The sequence below is a fragment of the Hesperophylax consimilis genome, chromosome 27, assembly GCF_061612785.1.
Source record: "Hesperophylax consimilis isolate HC1 chromosome 27, BYU_Hcon_1.0, whole genome shotgun sequence".
NCBI lineage: Eukaryota > Metazoa > Arthropoda > Insecta > Trichoptera > Limnephilidae > Hesperophylax > Hesperophylax consimilis.
Window position 1 is genome coordinate 25,258,916 of NC_142862.1, and position 17,248 is coordinate 25,276,163.

Here is a 17,248-nt window from a genome sequence, read left to right on the forward strand (position 1 = left end):
AGTTTATTGATTGTAGTAAAAGATAATACTAGCAAATCTAAAGGAGACATGAAATATATTACATTGATGGATGGATATACCTTAGAAAGTTAAAGAAAATTTGTTCAAATAAAAATTGAATATTAATTTTAACTTTTAGAAAAAGTCAATAGGTGTCCCATTTAAATGCAAATCGGACATGTTTATCCGAGACACCATTTAGGTTACAAACCAATTCTATAGAACTTTAGAATCATTCAAAAAATAGCTTCCAAATTTCACGAAAAATTAGTTGAATTTGAAAAATGAGATCGACAAATATGACGTATAATAATTAGGTCCCAGTGGTCGAGGGGATAAAGACGTTGTCCTAGTAAGACAGAAAGAATTATAGGGTTCGATTCCCTGTGGATACAGTAATCTTTCTATTTTTCTGTGTTTTGTTCTGTTTCATGTTTTGTTTAGATTTATTAGTATTATCTTCTTATTCTATGATATATTACATTGATGAGTATAAATCTTCAAAATTTAAAGAAAAATTGTCACACAATAAAAACTGAATAATTCTTTGTTTTAAATTACAGATTTTATAATAATATTTTATATAGAACATGACCACAAAATAATTGATTTCTGTGTGTTGTCATTTTTTTACAATGTGTACAAAAACCATATTAGGTATGTTTTCTTATTTTTATCCCCTTGGATTTCGCAACGACTTTGGCCTGACGAAAATAGCTTAAATTATTGACATGGCATAGGACGAATTGTTAACTGAAGTTTAGTAAGTAAACATACAAATGTATTTATATTTAAGCATGAATTAACTCTACAAATAAGCGATCCATTTATAAAACAGAAAACGTTAAATTTATCTAAATACAAAAAAGAGAGCTTTTATATTTACATAAGGAAAAGTCACTTGCAAGAAAAAATGTCACAGTTTTCAGACAACGTACGGTCTGAACATATCAACGGTCGAACTTCCGGTTCCACGCACGCCATCTTGCATTCCGATCCCGACCAATCCTCGTCGAGAATTATTATTCCTACTGTCAAACGCCATACTCCTCTCTCTCTCAATCGCCATAGCTCTGTCTCGCTCCAGCGAAGCATTATTTTCAAATGCGATATTTCTTTCTCTTTCAGCCGCAATAACTCTGTCCCTTTCCAGAGCGGCATTATTTTCGAATGAAATGTTCCTTTCTCTTTCGATCGCGATAGCTCTGTCCCTTTCCAGGGAAGCGCTACCCTCAAATGAAATATTCCTTTCTCTTTCAGCCGCGATAGCTCTGTCCCTTTCCATCACAGGACTGTTTTCAAACGGAATATTATCATTGCCTCTAGCTCGCTCCGATACATTAACCTTATTATCTGAAGTAACATTCCTGTCTCGGTCTCGCTCATTGTTGGTGAGCGTTATTTCTAGAAGTCGTTCGTTTGTTGGTCTGTCTAGAATGGGTACGTTGATGTTTGGCGCATGCGCGGGGAAGGATGGGTTGGTTTTCTGAGCTTCGGGAAGTGGTCGCTCCGGGGGGATGTCGCTCTTGGCGGTTTTGGAAGACTTTTCCTCGGAATTGCCGTGGTTGCTGGTGCTACTGTTGTGGCTGTTGTGATGGCCATCTTTCGTCCTGGCTTCCTGCTGGGCCTTCTTGGACCTCTTCCACTTCATGCGGCGGTTCTGGAACCATATCTTCACCTGAGAATAAACAAATAACAGATGTTATTACGTGTTAATGGATGAAGGAATAATCTGAAACCTGAAGATGACAATAGAATTCCAAAACAATTTTAACAATTATTATGTACCCAAGGCACATAATATTGTTATTAATTTGAAAAGAATATGTTGACTTAATGGGTTTTAATTATTTAGGTGACTAAATTCCCTGATATTTTTCTGTATTTTCGTTTAAAGAAAAAAACCTGTTTTCCACAGTAGAAAATTTCTTGGAAAATTTTTAAGCACGCAACATTATTAATTCCAGCAGTTATGGAGCTAACAATAAAAAATAAGGTTTCTGTATTATGTCGAAATGATTAGTCTTTATTTTACTGGCATCTACGTATCATATGTACCTATGTACTGACATGTTATCTTTGTCTAGTGTTTGTTAATTTTCGACATGTTATTGTGTTTTCAAAAGCCCTACGTGCGACCAATAAATAAATTAATAAAAAAAAAATTCTCCACACTCTTCGATAAGAACTGATAGATCGTCATCAAATGTGCTAATATAGGTTGAGGGTTTGTCATCGAATTATTGTAACTCTGGTTCAATTAACTCGGATTGCTTTGAATTTAAGTATAATTTTCAAAATAGGAACTGGTGTCAACCGCTTAGACAAGCGATAAAGAACCTATCTATATAATAATGTGAAATTTTAACTGTCCTATGCACAATTGGAACTGATGTATCAAGAATTCAGATAAGCAATGAAGTAGGTACCTACCTAGCTATTTTTATAAACATATTTTCACCATAAAATTATTTTTGTTCTATATTTGAAATATTTGTACTTCTTTTATTAAAATTTCTTAGGATTAATGCTGGCAAGTAAAGTCGTGATTTTTCAAGGGTCTGTAATTTTTTTTAATTTTTAAGAAAGCGTTATTTACTAACTAACTAGATTTACTAACACAATATCCCGTGATTTTTCACGAGTATTTTGATATTTTCTTGGTTATAAAACCACCAAACACTTATATTATATACATATTTGCTCACGGGTTTCGCTTTTAAGAAATATTTCACTAAAAAAATTGGCTTCCATCAACTCAAATTCCATCAGTCACAAATGTCAAAATTACACAATGCAGAATAATTTACGTCATAAGTCATAACTATTTAACGCCTGTATAACTAATGTAATCCACTTATTTGTTATATTATTAGCTTGTTACACCAAAGCAAGGTTCGCAGGTCTCAGGTGTGTGATGTTCTGACCAAAGGGTTCGCGCCGTGACCCAAGATATGTCAGTGTCACGGATTAGAGTAAGAAAGGGTCCATTTGACTAATTGTGGGTCAAGCATTGCAATCACTCTCACTCATATAGGGCAGAGAATTGTTTGCAAACTTCAACTAAACTGTGCAGGATGAATTATTTAAACACTACGCAGTGGCGGCTCGTGACTTTTGGGTGTACTAGATTGCTAATATTACAGCAACGGTATTATTGACTTTGTTGTAGATGGAAAGATTTTTTTTCGAAAATTCGATTTATTGTATGAAGATTTTCAGTAAATCCTTGCGGTGCACGGTCAAACTAAAATTTCCTGAAAATCTTCATACAAAAAATCGAATTTTATAAAATACATAAAAAATCGTTTTTAGTTACAACAACATCAATAATTACATTTTTTTAAATTAGCACTCTAATATTAGCACTCTAGTACATTCAAAATTCGTGAATCGCCACTGACACTGGGTGATACATTACTCCTTACAGGTTAAAGGCATTGGTCATATCACATAAAGATCTAAAAATTGCAATTGAACTCATGCAAATTGACTTTAATCAACTTTGTAAATGGTCACATGATGCAGGACTATTAATAGATGCTAAAAAAAAACAAAGTTATGCATATAAGATTACCTAATGCCAGATTTCAATTTAATCCTAATATATATATATATATTTTTTTTTTTTTTTTTTAAACTTCCGATTTAGTTGTCCGGGTTAAGTCTTCCCCAAAGGAAAAACTTAACCCTTCCACTCACTTTTCCACAAATGATCAGCTAGTCAATCAACACTATGTAAGTGCATTATATAAGTAAAATAAATACAAAACAATACAAGAACAACAACACGTCAAATCACCAGATATCAAATGGGAAAAAAAAATTCACCGTCTCCAGATATTTTCATATCAGAGGGTTCGGCTCGGTAGAACTTCTAACAGGGCCTATAAATCCTACTGATCCCTCAACATAAATATTTAAAAAATCTTTTGTTATCTTACATGTATTCAAAATGACCGACTTTTGCATCTTTATATATAAATTTTTTGATAGATCTAATACGCCTAAATTTTTAATTAGAGAGCTAGGTATAATGCCAGTAGCCGAAATAACAAATGGTAATATTTTTATAGTCTGAGAATGCCAAATTCTTTTTATTTCATTTCCTAAATCTGTGTATTTTCTTATTTTTTCACTAACAGATTTTTGAATATTACAGGAATTTGGAATAGCAACATCAATGATATAAGTTATTTTTTTAATTTTGTCATGTAAAACTATATCGGGTCTATTATGACTAATCGCTCGGTCTGTTAGTATAGTTTTATCATAATATATTTTATAAAATTCGTTTTCTAAAAATGAATTTGGTTCGTATTCATAATATGGTACTACATTACGGCAGTCAATCAAGTTATGTTTAATTACCAAATTTTGGTGAATTATTTTTAAAACTTGATTGTGCCTAAATGTATACTCGGACGGTGCTAATATAGAACATCCCGATATAATATGTTCTATAGTTTCCGGAAAAGCCAAACATTTTCTACACAAATCATCAATTTGATTTGTATCTTTGATTATATGCTTTCTATAATTTTTAGTATTAATGACTCTATCCTGAATTGCAAGCATAAATCCTTCTATTTCTGCGCTCAACTCTCCAATACTCAACCATTTGTTTGACTTAATTTTGTCAACATACGTTTGGTTGAGATAATTGAAGTGTTTTGCGTGTAAAATTTTATTTGACCAGGAATCTAATAATTCCTGGTTGGGATTTATAAAAATGTTGGCATTCTCATCATATAAATTTAAAGGTGTAATATTTCTATCTGCCTTGCAAATTATTTTGTGCATTTCTGAGCTATGAGCTTTCCTATGGAAAAAAGTTCTTAGCATTTCTACCTGATTATGTTTCAAAGAAGTTATTTTGACTATACCTCTACCTCCTAAATTTCTAGGTAAATTAACTCGTTCTATAGCTGAATTTGGATGATGGCAATTAAACGTTGTTAGCGTAGTTCTAATTAATCTTTCTAAGTTATCTAAATCTGTATTAGACCATTTAATTATGCCAAATGAGTACGTTAATAGAGGTATTGCCCAAGTATTTATTGCTTTTACTAAATTTTTAGCAGATAGATTGCATTTTAAAATTTTCCTTATCCTAGTTTGAAATTTAATCCTAATATCATTTTTAATACTACTATGGTCTAATCTATTTGATTGTGGGTATCCTAAATACTTATAAACCTCATCCCTTTTCATACTAGTAATTTGGAAATTTCTAAATATACTCTCGTCCCCATCTACAATTTTGCCTTTTTCTATATGGATCGTTCTACATTTATCTAAACCAAATGTCATTTTGATATCATCTGAAAAGTTTTTAACTACCTCGATCATTTTCTCTAAATTTTGTTCAGAATTCGAAAATAATTTTATATCATCCATAAATAATAAATGCGAAATTGTACTACTCTCCCTTGTATTACCCTTAACTTTTATTCCAAACTTGCTTTTAATTAACATTTTAGATAGAGGATTCAATGCTAAGCAAAACCAAAGAGGACTCAATGAGTCTCCTTGAAAAATCCCTCTTTTAATTGAAATGCCCGGTATTACTATTTTCTTACCTTTTAAATTGATAAGTAAATTGGTATTCCAAAAGGACATAATATTTTCCAAAAAGCTAATAATAATGGGGTTAATTTTATATATTTTTAATACTTTGATCAGCCACGAGTGCGGGACACTATCGAAAGCCTTTTGGTAGTCTATATAGCAAGTATGTAAATTACGTTTTCGAGTTTGAATCTGTTTTAGAATTACAGAATCGATAACTAATTGTTCTTTACATCCCATATGTTTTCTGCGACAACCTTTTTGTTGTTCAGATAAAATATTTTTTTCATCTAAATGAGTATATATTAAATCTGTTAAACAAGAGGTTAAAATTTTGTATATTGTCGGTAAACATGTAATGGGTCTGTACTGAGAAGGATTATTAATATTTTCGCTTTTGGGTAACATATAAGTAATACCCTTAGTTAGAAAATTAGTTAGTTACTTAGTTCTCATAATTTTAATTGCATCCATAAAAATATCGCGACTAATTGTAAATGTGAAAGCTTAGAATTAGTTACGGAATATGTCTATCTTGGTGTAACAGTAGATTGCTTTTTCAAATGGGACAAACATATTAAAAAAACCTGTAAAAGATTCAGATCAATTGCTGGCAGAATGTACACATTAAGTTCTAAGAAAATCTAAAGAATCTATTATAAGATATGGATTAACCATATGGGGAAATACTACTATAACCAATCTGAAACAAGTCCAAGTTGTACAAAACGCAATTGTAAAATTACTAGTCGTCCCTAATATTTTTAAACAGAGACATAATACACCGTTGCTGTTTCTGAGTGCCAAAATTTTACCTGTTAAGGCTATTCTATGGCAACAAATCATAATTCAGTATATATTTACCCCGCAGCATAAAGACAAATTAGAACATAAATACAGTACTAGATTCACGCGCAATGACGGGTTAATAGTTCCGAAATTTAATAATAAATACGGACAGAGAACGTTTGAATACAACATACCGAAGATATTTAATTTATTACCTGACACTATAAAGCAATGTAAATCTATGAATAAGGTTAAATATATGGTGAAAAATTGGCTATCGGAAAAAAATATTTACTAAAAAAAAATGTATGTATGTTATGAAAAATTGTATGAAAAAATTGTTGATTCTGTAGATATAAGATGTAAATTATAACTTATAAAAATGTATATGTAACTAAAATTTAAGCACCTGTTGACAAGCCAATTCAATTGGCTTAGCAGGACTTGTTTGTTGATATTTATTAACTATTTATTCAATAAAAAAAAAAAAAAAAAAAAACGAACGATGAAATGATTTGGAGTAATATCTAACTAGTTCTAGTTTTGCAACCAATTTTATTTTGATTTTCAACTTTTTTTACGTGTTTCAACTCTTAATAAACCCCTTCAATACCAGTGTTCGTTCTCAGGAACACGAAGAAAAAAATGTGTATCTCTTAATTTAGTGAAATAAATAGCACCGTATTTCATTTATCGCTTGTTATGTTATTATTTCCCTAATGGTAACTATTTTTTCTGCTAGGTTGCAATATTTATTCCAGCTACAAATGCCGTAAAGATAATGACATAACATTTTTTTATGCTAATGCATGTAAAAGTGATAGTTTTTTTCTTAGATACGAATACAAAATAACCCTTTGATGTTTAAAAATAATAAAAAACAATTTGAAAAAATCTGAATTTGCAAGATAAGCAAAAAGCAATTATGCCCCAAAATATTTCAAATAATTATTTAAGGTGTTATCTAACATAAAATATGGTCTGTGTGGAAGCAAAAGTGCGGCGGTGAAGGGGTTAAATGCATCTTGTGATACGATGTAACATTATAACGATTACAAACTTTTTTGGATTCATAATATTAGGTATCAAATTGCATATTGTTGCCTACTGCATATTGGGACCTACATGTATAAATATTTAATATACCTAAATTGCATTATTAATTCATTTTCATTTTCCCGTCATTTGCTGAATATTATACAAAACTCAATATTTTAAACATTTTTAAAGTTGTTTTTTTTTTTTGTGCCAGCGAGTGCTCAAATAAATACACAATCAATACATGGTATATTTTTTAACTCTGTTTGATTTTTTTGTTATTGTCTACTATATATTTATCTACCTATTTAAAGCCTCAGACACATTACGCTATATTATGCGTGCATAATTTAGGCGTGGAATATACGTACTATATATTGCGGTGACATACTACGCTATAATATTACTCGGGAGAGGGAGTCAGATCAATTGGGAGCAGAGATGTGCAAAATGGGTACCTACCCAAAACCATTTGAAATGCAAAATGGAAATGGGTCAAAACTTTTCCATTTAAAAATGCAAAATGGTTTTTAGAAAAGCATTTCAAATGCAAAATACATATTTTCAAAATGCAAAATAGTTTCTCTAGTCAAAAAATTAAAATAATTATAGAATTTTTAAACAATTTTGTCATTTAATAATGGAGAAACATATTACATGATGGTAAATCCAAAAACACCACGACTACAGATTATGAAACCACAAAAAATTTGCGCGGGACTAATGTTGCCAACGTAAAAATATAGAAACTGCTATCTAACATTTAATATTACAGCGTCATGGCCATGTTCAGTATTTGAATCAGTATTTTTTGTAATGGTATCACTCAATTGCCAGGGCTCCTACCAGGGAGCAACTTGACAAAAGTAAATTATCTCTAATAGCGAGGTTGAGGACCGACTGATATTTGGGGCTTATGACAAAAAAGTTGAGTGGAGATAGTAGGAAGAATGTTGCAAAAAAGCATTTAAAATGGAAAATTCATTGAGAAAAGCATTTAAAATGCAAAATGGAAAATACCCATTTTGCATTTTGCATTTCCATTTGAAATGGATTTATTTGAAATAAAGTACATCTCTGATTGGGAGCTGCCGCCGAATATCGTTTCTTTGTATGGGATCTGTCACTTTGACAGAAGAGAGCCGCGTAATTTCGGTGCTCTGTAATTGTTCTAACCTCTTCTCCTGTCATAGGTAGGAGAGGGGATCGCAAAATATTCAAATATAGCCTTGTTAACATCAATGGATCACCTGGATCACAGTACTTATCGTCCCCACGCCCATCATCATACATCATCTTTTTAGATGTGACAGGTCTATATGGGATTGTATGACGACGAGTTACATAAAACCCCTTGAACTTATAGCGTAATCTGTCACCCCCTTCATGATTATGTTTTTCTAAAAACATGAGTTTTATGAAAACAGAAAAATGGAGGCGATTGAGGTTTTCAATTATTTTTATTAAGCACACAAATAAAAATAAAATAATTTTTTTTTCAAATCATAAATTTACACATTAAATGTTTTTTTTGTCAGTATCATGCAGGTATTTTACCGTATCATGCAGGTATTTTACCGTATCATGCAGGTATTTTACCGTATCATGCAGGTATTTTCTCGTATCATGCAGGTATTTTACCGTATCATGCAGGTATTTTTGTCTGCGTGCCCCGTACGCCACTGGTCAAGTTCAAATTATTTGGTCAATAATTACTCAGACATTCTTCAAATCGTCGTAATTTGTTTTGTCCTGCTTAACGTTGTATAATTTATTATTTATGTGAAGATATTAGACCTCAATTAGCGAGTGTCTTTATATAAGTTGTTTGTTCTTCTGAAGTATGTAATGGACGCTTTTGAATAACAAAATATATATTTACTTTTCATAATATGTCATAAAACGACTCAGATCATTATGAATACGCATTCATACAATAGTAAAATGACGTTGATGTTTAGAAGTTCGAGAATCAAGTATGATATCACTTATATTAATAATAGAACGTCTGCCGTGATGATGAATACTTTAAGGACATCAGAAACCTTGCCCCAAGAAGGATGTGAAAACAAACATTCTTTAACATCCCCAAAATCTAGCGAACTAAACAGAAATCACGTGAGATATGATTTTTGATTTTCACCGCCAAAAAGAGTATTACCGTGATTAATTTTTAGGTTATCATGCCGTGCTGCACAAAAAAATTTGCTAACATATATCTAATATTGCTTATTTTTAAAAATCTCTTCAAATTATTCGTATTCCTGTTAAAAACGGGACTGAAGGACTTTACCGAATGTATTGATAGGTTTCATGTTAAACTTTTAATAAAAAGGAATGTATCAACGTGTTAATAAAAATCATTATATTTTCGTATTTAGTAATTATATATTAACATGGCAAACGCAGGTGCGTGAACACGTGTTCCGATATATTATAAAAGTACTAACATTTTATTAGGAATCGGCCTGTTGTCTTGTCGTTTCCTCCTTATTTACCCAATGTTTCGCACAGCGTTACAGTTTCCTTAATCAGGGCAGGTAGGTAGGTAGAGAGAAAGGATGCAGGTTCCGCCACACAACTTTTGCTTTATCGACATTCATGTATCGTCTCATATATCTAGCGATTAGTTAGGAATCTCACCTGAGTTTCAGTGAGTAGGAGTCCCGTGGCGACCTCGAAGCGCTTGGGTCTGGACAGGTACTTGTTGAGGCGAAACTGCTTTTCCAGCTCTAGTAGTTGTTGCGAAGTGAAAGCGGTTCGGGGACGCCGCGTCTTTCCGAGGAGAGCGTGCGAGGCACCTGGAACAAACAGATACAAAATATGTTAGAATTAATTTGTCTACAGAATTATATAGTACACAATAATTAATAGTAACATAATTAAATAATAACGTAATAAAATAATTAATAATAACGTAATTCATAGTACACAACTGCTGACCCTGTACATATCGCAAGTGCGCCCTACTGTCAAATTTGGCAGCCATCTCTGGTCCGGAGCCCCTAAATACCTGAAAAAAACCCTTGACTCTGTGCAAAAACAGGCGGTCCGTTTGATAGATTCCCCAATCTTAACAAACGGACTACAATCTTTAGAGCACAGGCGTCAGGTAGGTATGCTGTCCTTGTTCTATCGGTATTACAATGGAAGATGCTCTGAGGAACTAGCGTCATTGATCCCTTCGGCACCGGTGCGTAGTCGGGATACACGCCAAACGCGCGCCCAACATTTGTACACGGTTGAAATTTGTCACATGAGACGGATCGCTTCTACGATTCGTTCTTAAGTTCAACAGCTCGGCTGTGGAACGAACTGCCGGCCTCTGTGCTTCCTCCCTCCTACAAAATGGGACTCTGCAAAATGGTTTGCTACGTTTGATGATTTATCAGGGGTTCTCGGGTTCATGGGGTGACAGATATTGGCGGTGGATGTGTCTGCAACTATGAGTAGACTTAGGTTCAATTAATAATGATTTAGAAGATATGATAGTTAAGCCTTTTTGTAGCTATCTTATGTGCAGTTGAACAGATCCGCTACATCTATGTACCTATTACTAACTTCATGTAATCTAAGTACAAGCGAGTGTAAAAATCACCTCAATGTACAAAGGTGTAATTTACTTAATTAAAAATAGCATTCCTGGAACGCAGTAAAAATTGTCCATGTAACATTCATACATATTATTTAATCTTTTCCGACAAGACCCGTATAAATAGTAGGGTAGAGTACCCCTAAAGCCTCTTTACTCCGATCTCCCATACAGATTGGGTTCCCATATTTGCTTGCGGCGTACATTTAGGGTCCTTCGGCGGAACCGAAACAGATTATTATGTATTTATTTGCGCAGCTGACCGCAGTGTGTTCGGGGCGGGCTTAAACATAAACAGTCGGCCTAAACAACCGGTAATTAAGGGTTTTTGGGTTAAAATGTAATTAAAGGTCAATTATTTGGTCGTGTTTGAGTAAACCGAAGAGTAATAATTAGCCTAATAAAAAGATATAGTCAAGTTTTCAATGATTTTTAAAAGGTTTGATACTTGAAGAGTACTTAGGCTTCCAAGCATGATTCATAAATCTCCTCACTCAGACCGCTGCACGTAGAAAAATGACTATTGCTTATTTATTAATAATTATTCCGATTAAAAACGGGATTGAACGCCTTACACAGATTTTCTGATTAACTTTTAGTAAATTACGAATATGTTATCGTGGGTGACCGGATAAATCATCAAAATGATAATTCATCATATCTTAAAAAAGTTATATAAAGTCATGGCAAGTGATGAAACAAAAACTTTATTAACTGGGTTAAGTAGGTTAGATTAGGTTTTATTTATTTATTTATTTAATACATGTTACATTATTATGAAATTTACATAGAGTAGATATAATGAATCACCATACTAGGCGGCTGCCTGTTTCATGGTGACCAATTGAGTGTAATTAATTTGTATGAAATATGAAATCTAGTGTAAACATATGAAATTAGTAACTATAGATGAAGCTAAAATTTTGGAAAAATTGTAATAAAAAGTAGAAGATAGAAATTAGAAAGGAGAAAGAAGTAAATTAGCATTAGATTGTAAAAATGTACATAATTATATATATAATTTTTAATATGTGTGCATGCAAGCACACATGTGTATATAGCAGCAGACATACCTATATACATATAACAGCACATGTATACATACACCCATATGACGCATCCTCACGCATATAAACAATATATACACCTCTATCTGAGTACTTGGAAAAGGCTACTAACACTATAACAATCACACATCAAAAAATCCCCGAGCGCTTTCCTGAAACTGTCGTATTTGGCTATTGATTTTATTTCTAACGTTAAATTATTGAATATTTTTGGAGCAAGAAAGTTAAATTGTCTTTGTGCCATTGAGGTTTTTATTGGGGGAATAGTATAATTCGATTTGTTGGAATATCTTGTATTATGGGTCGATTCAAAAATATTTTTTTTCGTATGTTTGAATTTATAGTAGGAGGATATGTTTTTGACGTATAAGGATTTTATGTTGAGTACTTTGAAGTCGTTAAATAAGTCCTTCGTGGGGTGAATATAGTGTACTTTGTAAATAGTCCGCATTATCAATTTTTGAGCTTTAATTAATGGATCTAATATCGTGTTAGAGCATCCTCCCCAGACTATTATACCGTAAGATATAATTGATTGGCATAAAGAAAAGTATACCGTTTTTAGTGTATTTTTATTAAGAATATTTCGTAATGACCTGAAGATATATGCCAGTTTCCGTATACGGTTTGTAACATTTATTACGTGATCTTCCCATCGTAGTTTATTGTCAATTATTACACCCAAATATTTAATGGAATCTACTCGTTCTAGTGGATTGCACAGACAACTAGAGTTATCTCTACAAGAATGTATTTTTAGTGTATGATTGATTGAAGGCTGACTCGGAATATTAAGACTAAACGTTATATATTTCGTTTTAGTTATGTTTAAGGTGAGTAGATTATCATCCAACCACTGTTTAATAATTTGCAATGTTAGATCCGCTCTGTGAAATGTTTCTTCCCATGTCTTACTTTTTAGTACTAGGGCAGTGTCATCGGCGAAAGTGATTATATTGCCATCAATAATAGATAGTTTACATAAGTCATTGATATAAATGAGAAAAAGTGTGGGACCGAGTACACTGCCCTGTGGCACACCAAAGTTAATGATTAAAAAATTTGATTAAAAAAAAATTTTCATCGTTTTTAATGACTTTATATCACTTTCTAAAAGTGTGTTGAATAGTCACTGTGTTGAGTTAGCATGGAACCGTTATCGTGATATCGGAACATGTTCATGATAATCCAAATATTTTTGCATTCCAACGAAAGTTCTTTTATCGTCATGATAAATTATCAAGGCAAACTGATAAAACAGTCTTAATGTTTTATTTTTTAATAATTGATAAGGCCTTTTAATTTGTCATGAGGTCAAAAATTGATTTCTCTCCGTGTGGGATAAAAAAAATAAAAGACACTTCGATCAACTGTTTTGACCAGTGGTAAGCGGGAAGTAAAAGAGTGTTGAAAATTTATTATTAATAATAATAATATTTGGCTAATTTATATAGAGCTGTTTTCGTGAAAAATCACCCCAAGGACGCTGTACAAATATATTTATTAAATAATTAATACTAGAACTACTGACTTACATCTAAGACTTATATCCATTGACTTACGACTAAGGCCTATAACTTCTGTCTTAATGACATATATTTACATATGTATAAACTTACAACTAATATTAACACTAACAATCTAATTTTACTAGGGCCAGAAGAAGGAAGTTCTAAGGATCTTAAAGTTATTTATTTTCGCTGTTTCTTTAGCCAAAGTTTCAAGGGCAGATGGTGATGGACTATTATACCCCAAAAATAAATCAATATTATACTTTTGGTGGTTAAAATCTCAAATCATATCTATTAAGATTCTCTTCAAATTATTGGTAATCCGGTAAAGAACAGGATTGCAGGCTTTTAACGAATGAATTCATGTTTCCTGATAAACTTTTAGTACAGTCCTAAAAATATCGAAACTCGTGTTCACGCACCTGCATTTGTCTTAATAATTTAATATAATATTAGATTTTTTGTGAACACGTATTCCGACATCGTGATATTATATTCGTATTTTACTATAATTTTATCAGGAAACCTACTAATTCATTCGTTAAAAACTTGCGATTCTGTTTTTAACCGGATTACCAATAGTTTGAAAAGATTCTTAATAAATTAGCAATTTCTCGATTTCTTTGTATAGCTGAGCATGGGAATGTTTATCTTTCTTTTAAACAAATGTTTTACTGATATCGTTTACACAGAGAGTAAACTAAATCTGCGCAAGTCTGATTGAATACGTTGTTTGATTTTAAACAAGACAAACTTCATTCAAGTCATCTATCTGCGAACCCTTCGCAAAGTTTTGACACTTGGGTATTTAGGTATTTAGAATAATCACGCCCCTGACACGGGACGGGTCCGAAGTGATGTCAAACCCAAGTCCGGAGTGATTTTAGCCGTGACAAAGACTTCCCACCCCTCCACCTTCTTCTGACCCCCCCAGGACCTCTGGGGTGAAGGGTCACAGGCATAGTATCCTGTCAGGATTATGGAATGAATTTCAAAACCACACTGAAATTAAAATGTTTAAAATATTTGTTAATCAAATAACGAATTTCGATTGTCTCTAGTCGTCGTCTGTGCATAAATAAACCACTCACCTCTAGTGATTATAACTCTGGTTCGAGGAACTTGAATTGAACCAGAGTTGAACTCAATTTAAGTGTCATTTTCATAATTTGAACTGATTGTGTCATGAATTCAGACAAACGATGAAGTACATATCTGAAATATAATAGTTTAACACAAAATCATTTTCAATGTATCTTCAAAATGAGAATCGATGTGTCAAGAATTCAGGCAAGCGATTTATCGGTATTTCCAGTACCTATCTTCAGTATAATATTTTTTAACGCATAATTATTTTAATTCCATATTTGAAATGCGTATTACATTCGTTTAAATTCTTGTAGTTGATATTGACTCGATCGTTTCGTCAGCGGTCTTGGGAAATTCTTTCCTCCTGGTGATGTGGTCTTCACTGAATTCTATTGGCTTCTTGAATTCGATGAATTTGCCCAGCTTTCTTTAAATGAATCTACTAATAGTGCATGTTCATCAATTCAATGCAGTTGCTAAATAAGATTCAATTCAATGTACCTGCGCGTTTAACACCCTCTTCTGTCCTGTTCAGGGTGGATCAATGCAAAACGAACTCTAAGCAGAATTCTTGCCTGAACAGACTATGCAATAATTACAATAGCGTATTATCCAAGGTGGATATTTTCAACTGCGAATTTACCAAATACAAGAGGTCCATAAAATAATATTTATCTGATAGTTTGTGAATAATGTTATGTCTCTATTGTTTATATTTCTATTATGTTTTGATTTATATCTACAACTACAATATATTGATAAATTTTTCGTTTTAAATAATATTTTGTTTTGTATAAATTTTTCATATTCATATTCCTTTCTTACAAATTTCATTTACTTATTACTTACATATTCCTTACTATGCTGTATCAGTAAAGGTAAAATCACGAGGAGGAAATCGATTATTAGTTTTATTTTGACTATATAATACTTAGGTATGTACAAACTGAAATAAATGTAGACTGTCGATTTCCCGAAAATTAATAAATAATAAACAGATATTCGTTTGTTGATCTCGTCAAATGCAGTGGTTGTGTAGTTCACCCCCGGAGGTGGGTACAAGTATTTAATGAGATGATCCCTTGTCACAAGTAACTTGCCACCAACAGCGGAAGGTAGGCCAAAGATAGACTTTATAATTATTTGTTTAGGCTTTGAATTACTGAAGATGGAGACTTTGAACGAAGGGAATATCAATGCGTAGCCTCTACACTCTACACTCTGCTGCCTACGGCGTAGAACTAGTTATCAAGCACTTCTGATTTCTAAGGGTTACCGCAAAGCTTTGTCTCGAAATTAAAACTTTGCTAAGTGTTCATTAATAAAATTGCACTTATCATCAGCGTTTTGTGATTTATTGGCAATAGTTTAATATTACACTCGATAAATCAACTTAATGGACATTTTACACGATGCTTTTTTCCGTCCAGTTTTCATATGGATTCGGGATGAAAAAAGAACATGTTCTATTATAGCACATTATTTGAAATCTATCGTCTGTCACTGTTTTACGTAACTATATTATGTGGAAATGTTGTATGTTTATTCCGTTATATATTTAAAATATGGATAAAAATACTATTTTGCATATGTTTTGTATGATTGAGATGACTGTGTTACTATTCGGTATTGTGAATTTAGCGAGTATATTTGAGGATTTATTTTGATGTTCGTCAACGGCAAAGGCTAGATCTATAGTGCATGTTCAGATGTTCATTTGTCGAAGATTTAGTAACGTCCCAAAATATTGTTTTTTCACCACTGGCAGCCATCTGAACGTTGCCGTTCAGGCAAAAAGCCAACCCACTACACACACAATTTTTGAGTAACTGCAAATTTGAAAGCTAAAATATGTTACATAAACTTTAAAACATAATTTTAATCAAAATTTAAATGTTTTTTATACCCTCACAATAATAAATATTATTTAAATACACGGAGAAAACTTACTGTTAAAATGTTTTGCTAATTTATTAAGAATCTTTTCAAATTATTCGTAATCCAGTTAAAAACGGGATTGAAGGTTCTTAACGAATGAATTGAAAGGTTTTTTGTTATTTGTTTTTGGGGGGTTATGCCGTGTTGTGCTAACTCCTTCTTTACATCACATCTGTTAATAACACATCTGCCCTGATGATGGACACTGCAATGCTGTCCGAAACTTTGGCTAAAGAAAGAGTTAGCGCAACACAGCATAACACCCCAAAAACAAATAACAAAAATACTTTTAGCCCTAAAAATCTTAAATCATATTTGAATTGGGTTTTTTAGTAAAATACCAATGTATTGTCACGATGTTCGGACACGTGTTCATAAAAATCCACACATTTTCAAACGCAGGAGTATGAATACGTGTTCCTGTATTATTACGAATTAACTAAAAGTTTATCAGAAAACGGCCTGCAGTTTCGTTTTAACCAAATTACCAATAATTTGAAGAAATTCTTAACAAATTTGCAATACTCCTTTTTCTCTGTGTAAGATCATTTCACTAACATTCAAAATTTGTGCACGTGTTTTGATGACTTTTTTGCCTGAACGGCGACGTGTATGAAATCGTGAGTAAGAATATGATGATCGTGTAATGCAAA

General features: G+C 32.4%; 1 protein-coding gene across 1 annotated transcript in view; it reads right to left on the minus strand.

The window, feature by feature from the left end:
* Window positions 1–653: 653 nt before the first annotated feature.
* exex (motor neuron and pancreas homeobox extra-extra) overlaps window positions 654–17,248 on the minus strand; it is a 62,538-nt gene continuing 45,943 nt past the window's right edge. The window contains exons 4-5 of the mRNA XM_089648349.1: window positions 10,042–10,199; window positions 654–1,678 (exon numbers count right to left, since the gene is read on the minus strand). Of these exons, the coding sequence (XP_089504475.1) occupies window positions 926–1,678; window positions 10,042–10,199 (911 nt within the window). The 3' untranslated portion in view covers window positions 654–925. The remainder of the gene's footprint in view (window positions 1,679–10,041; window positions 10,200–17,248) is intronic.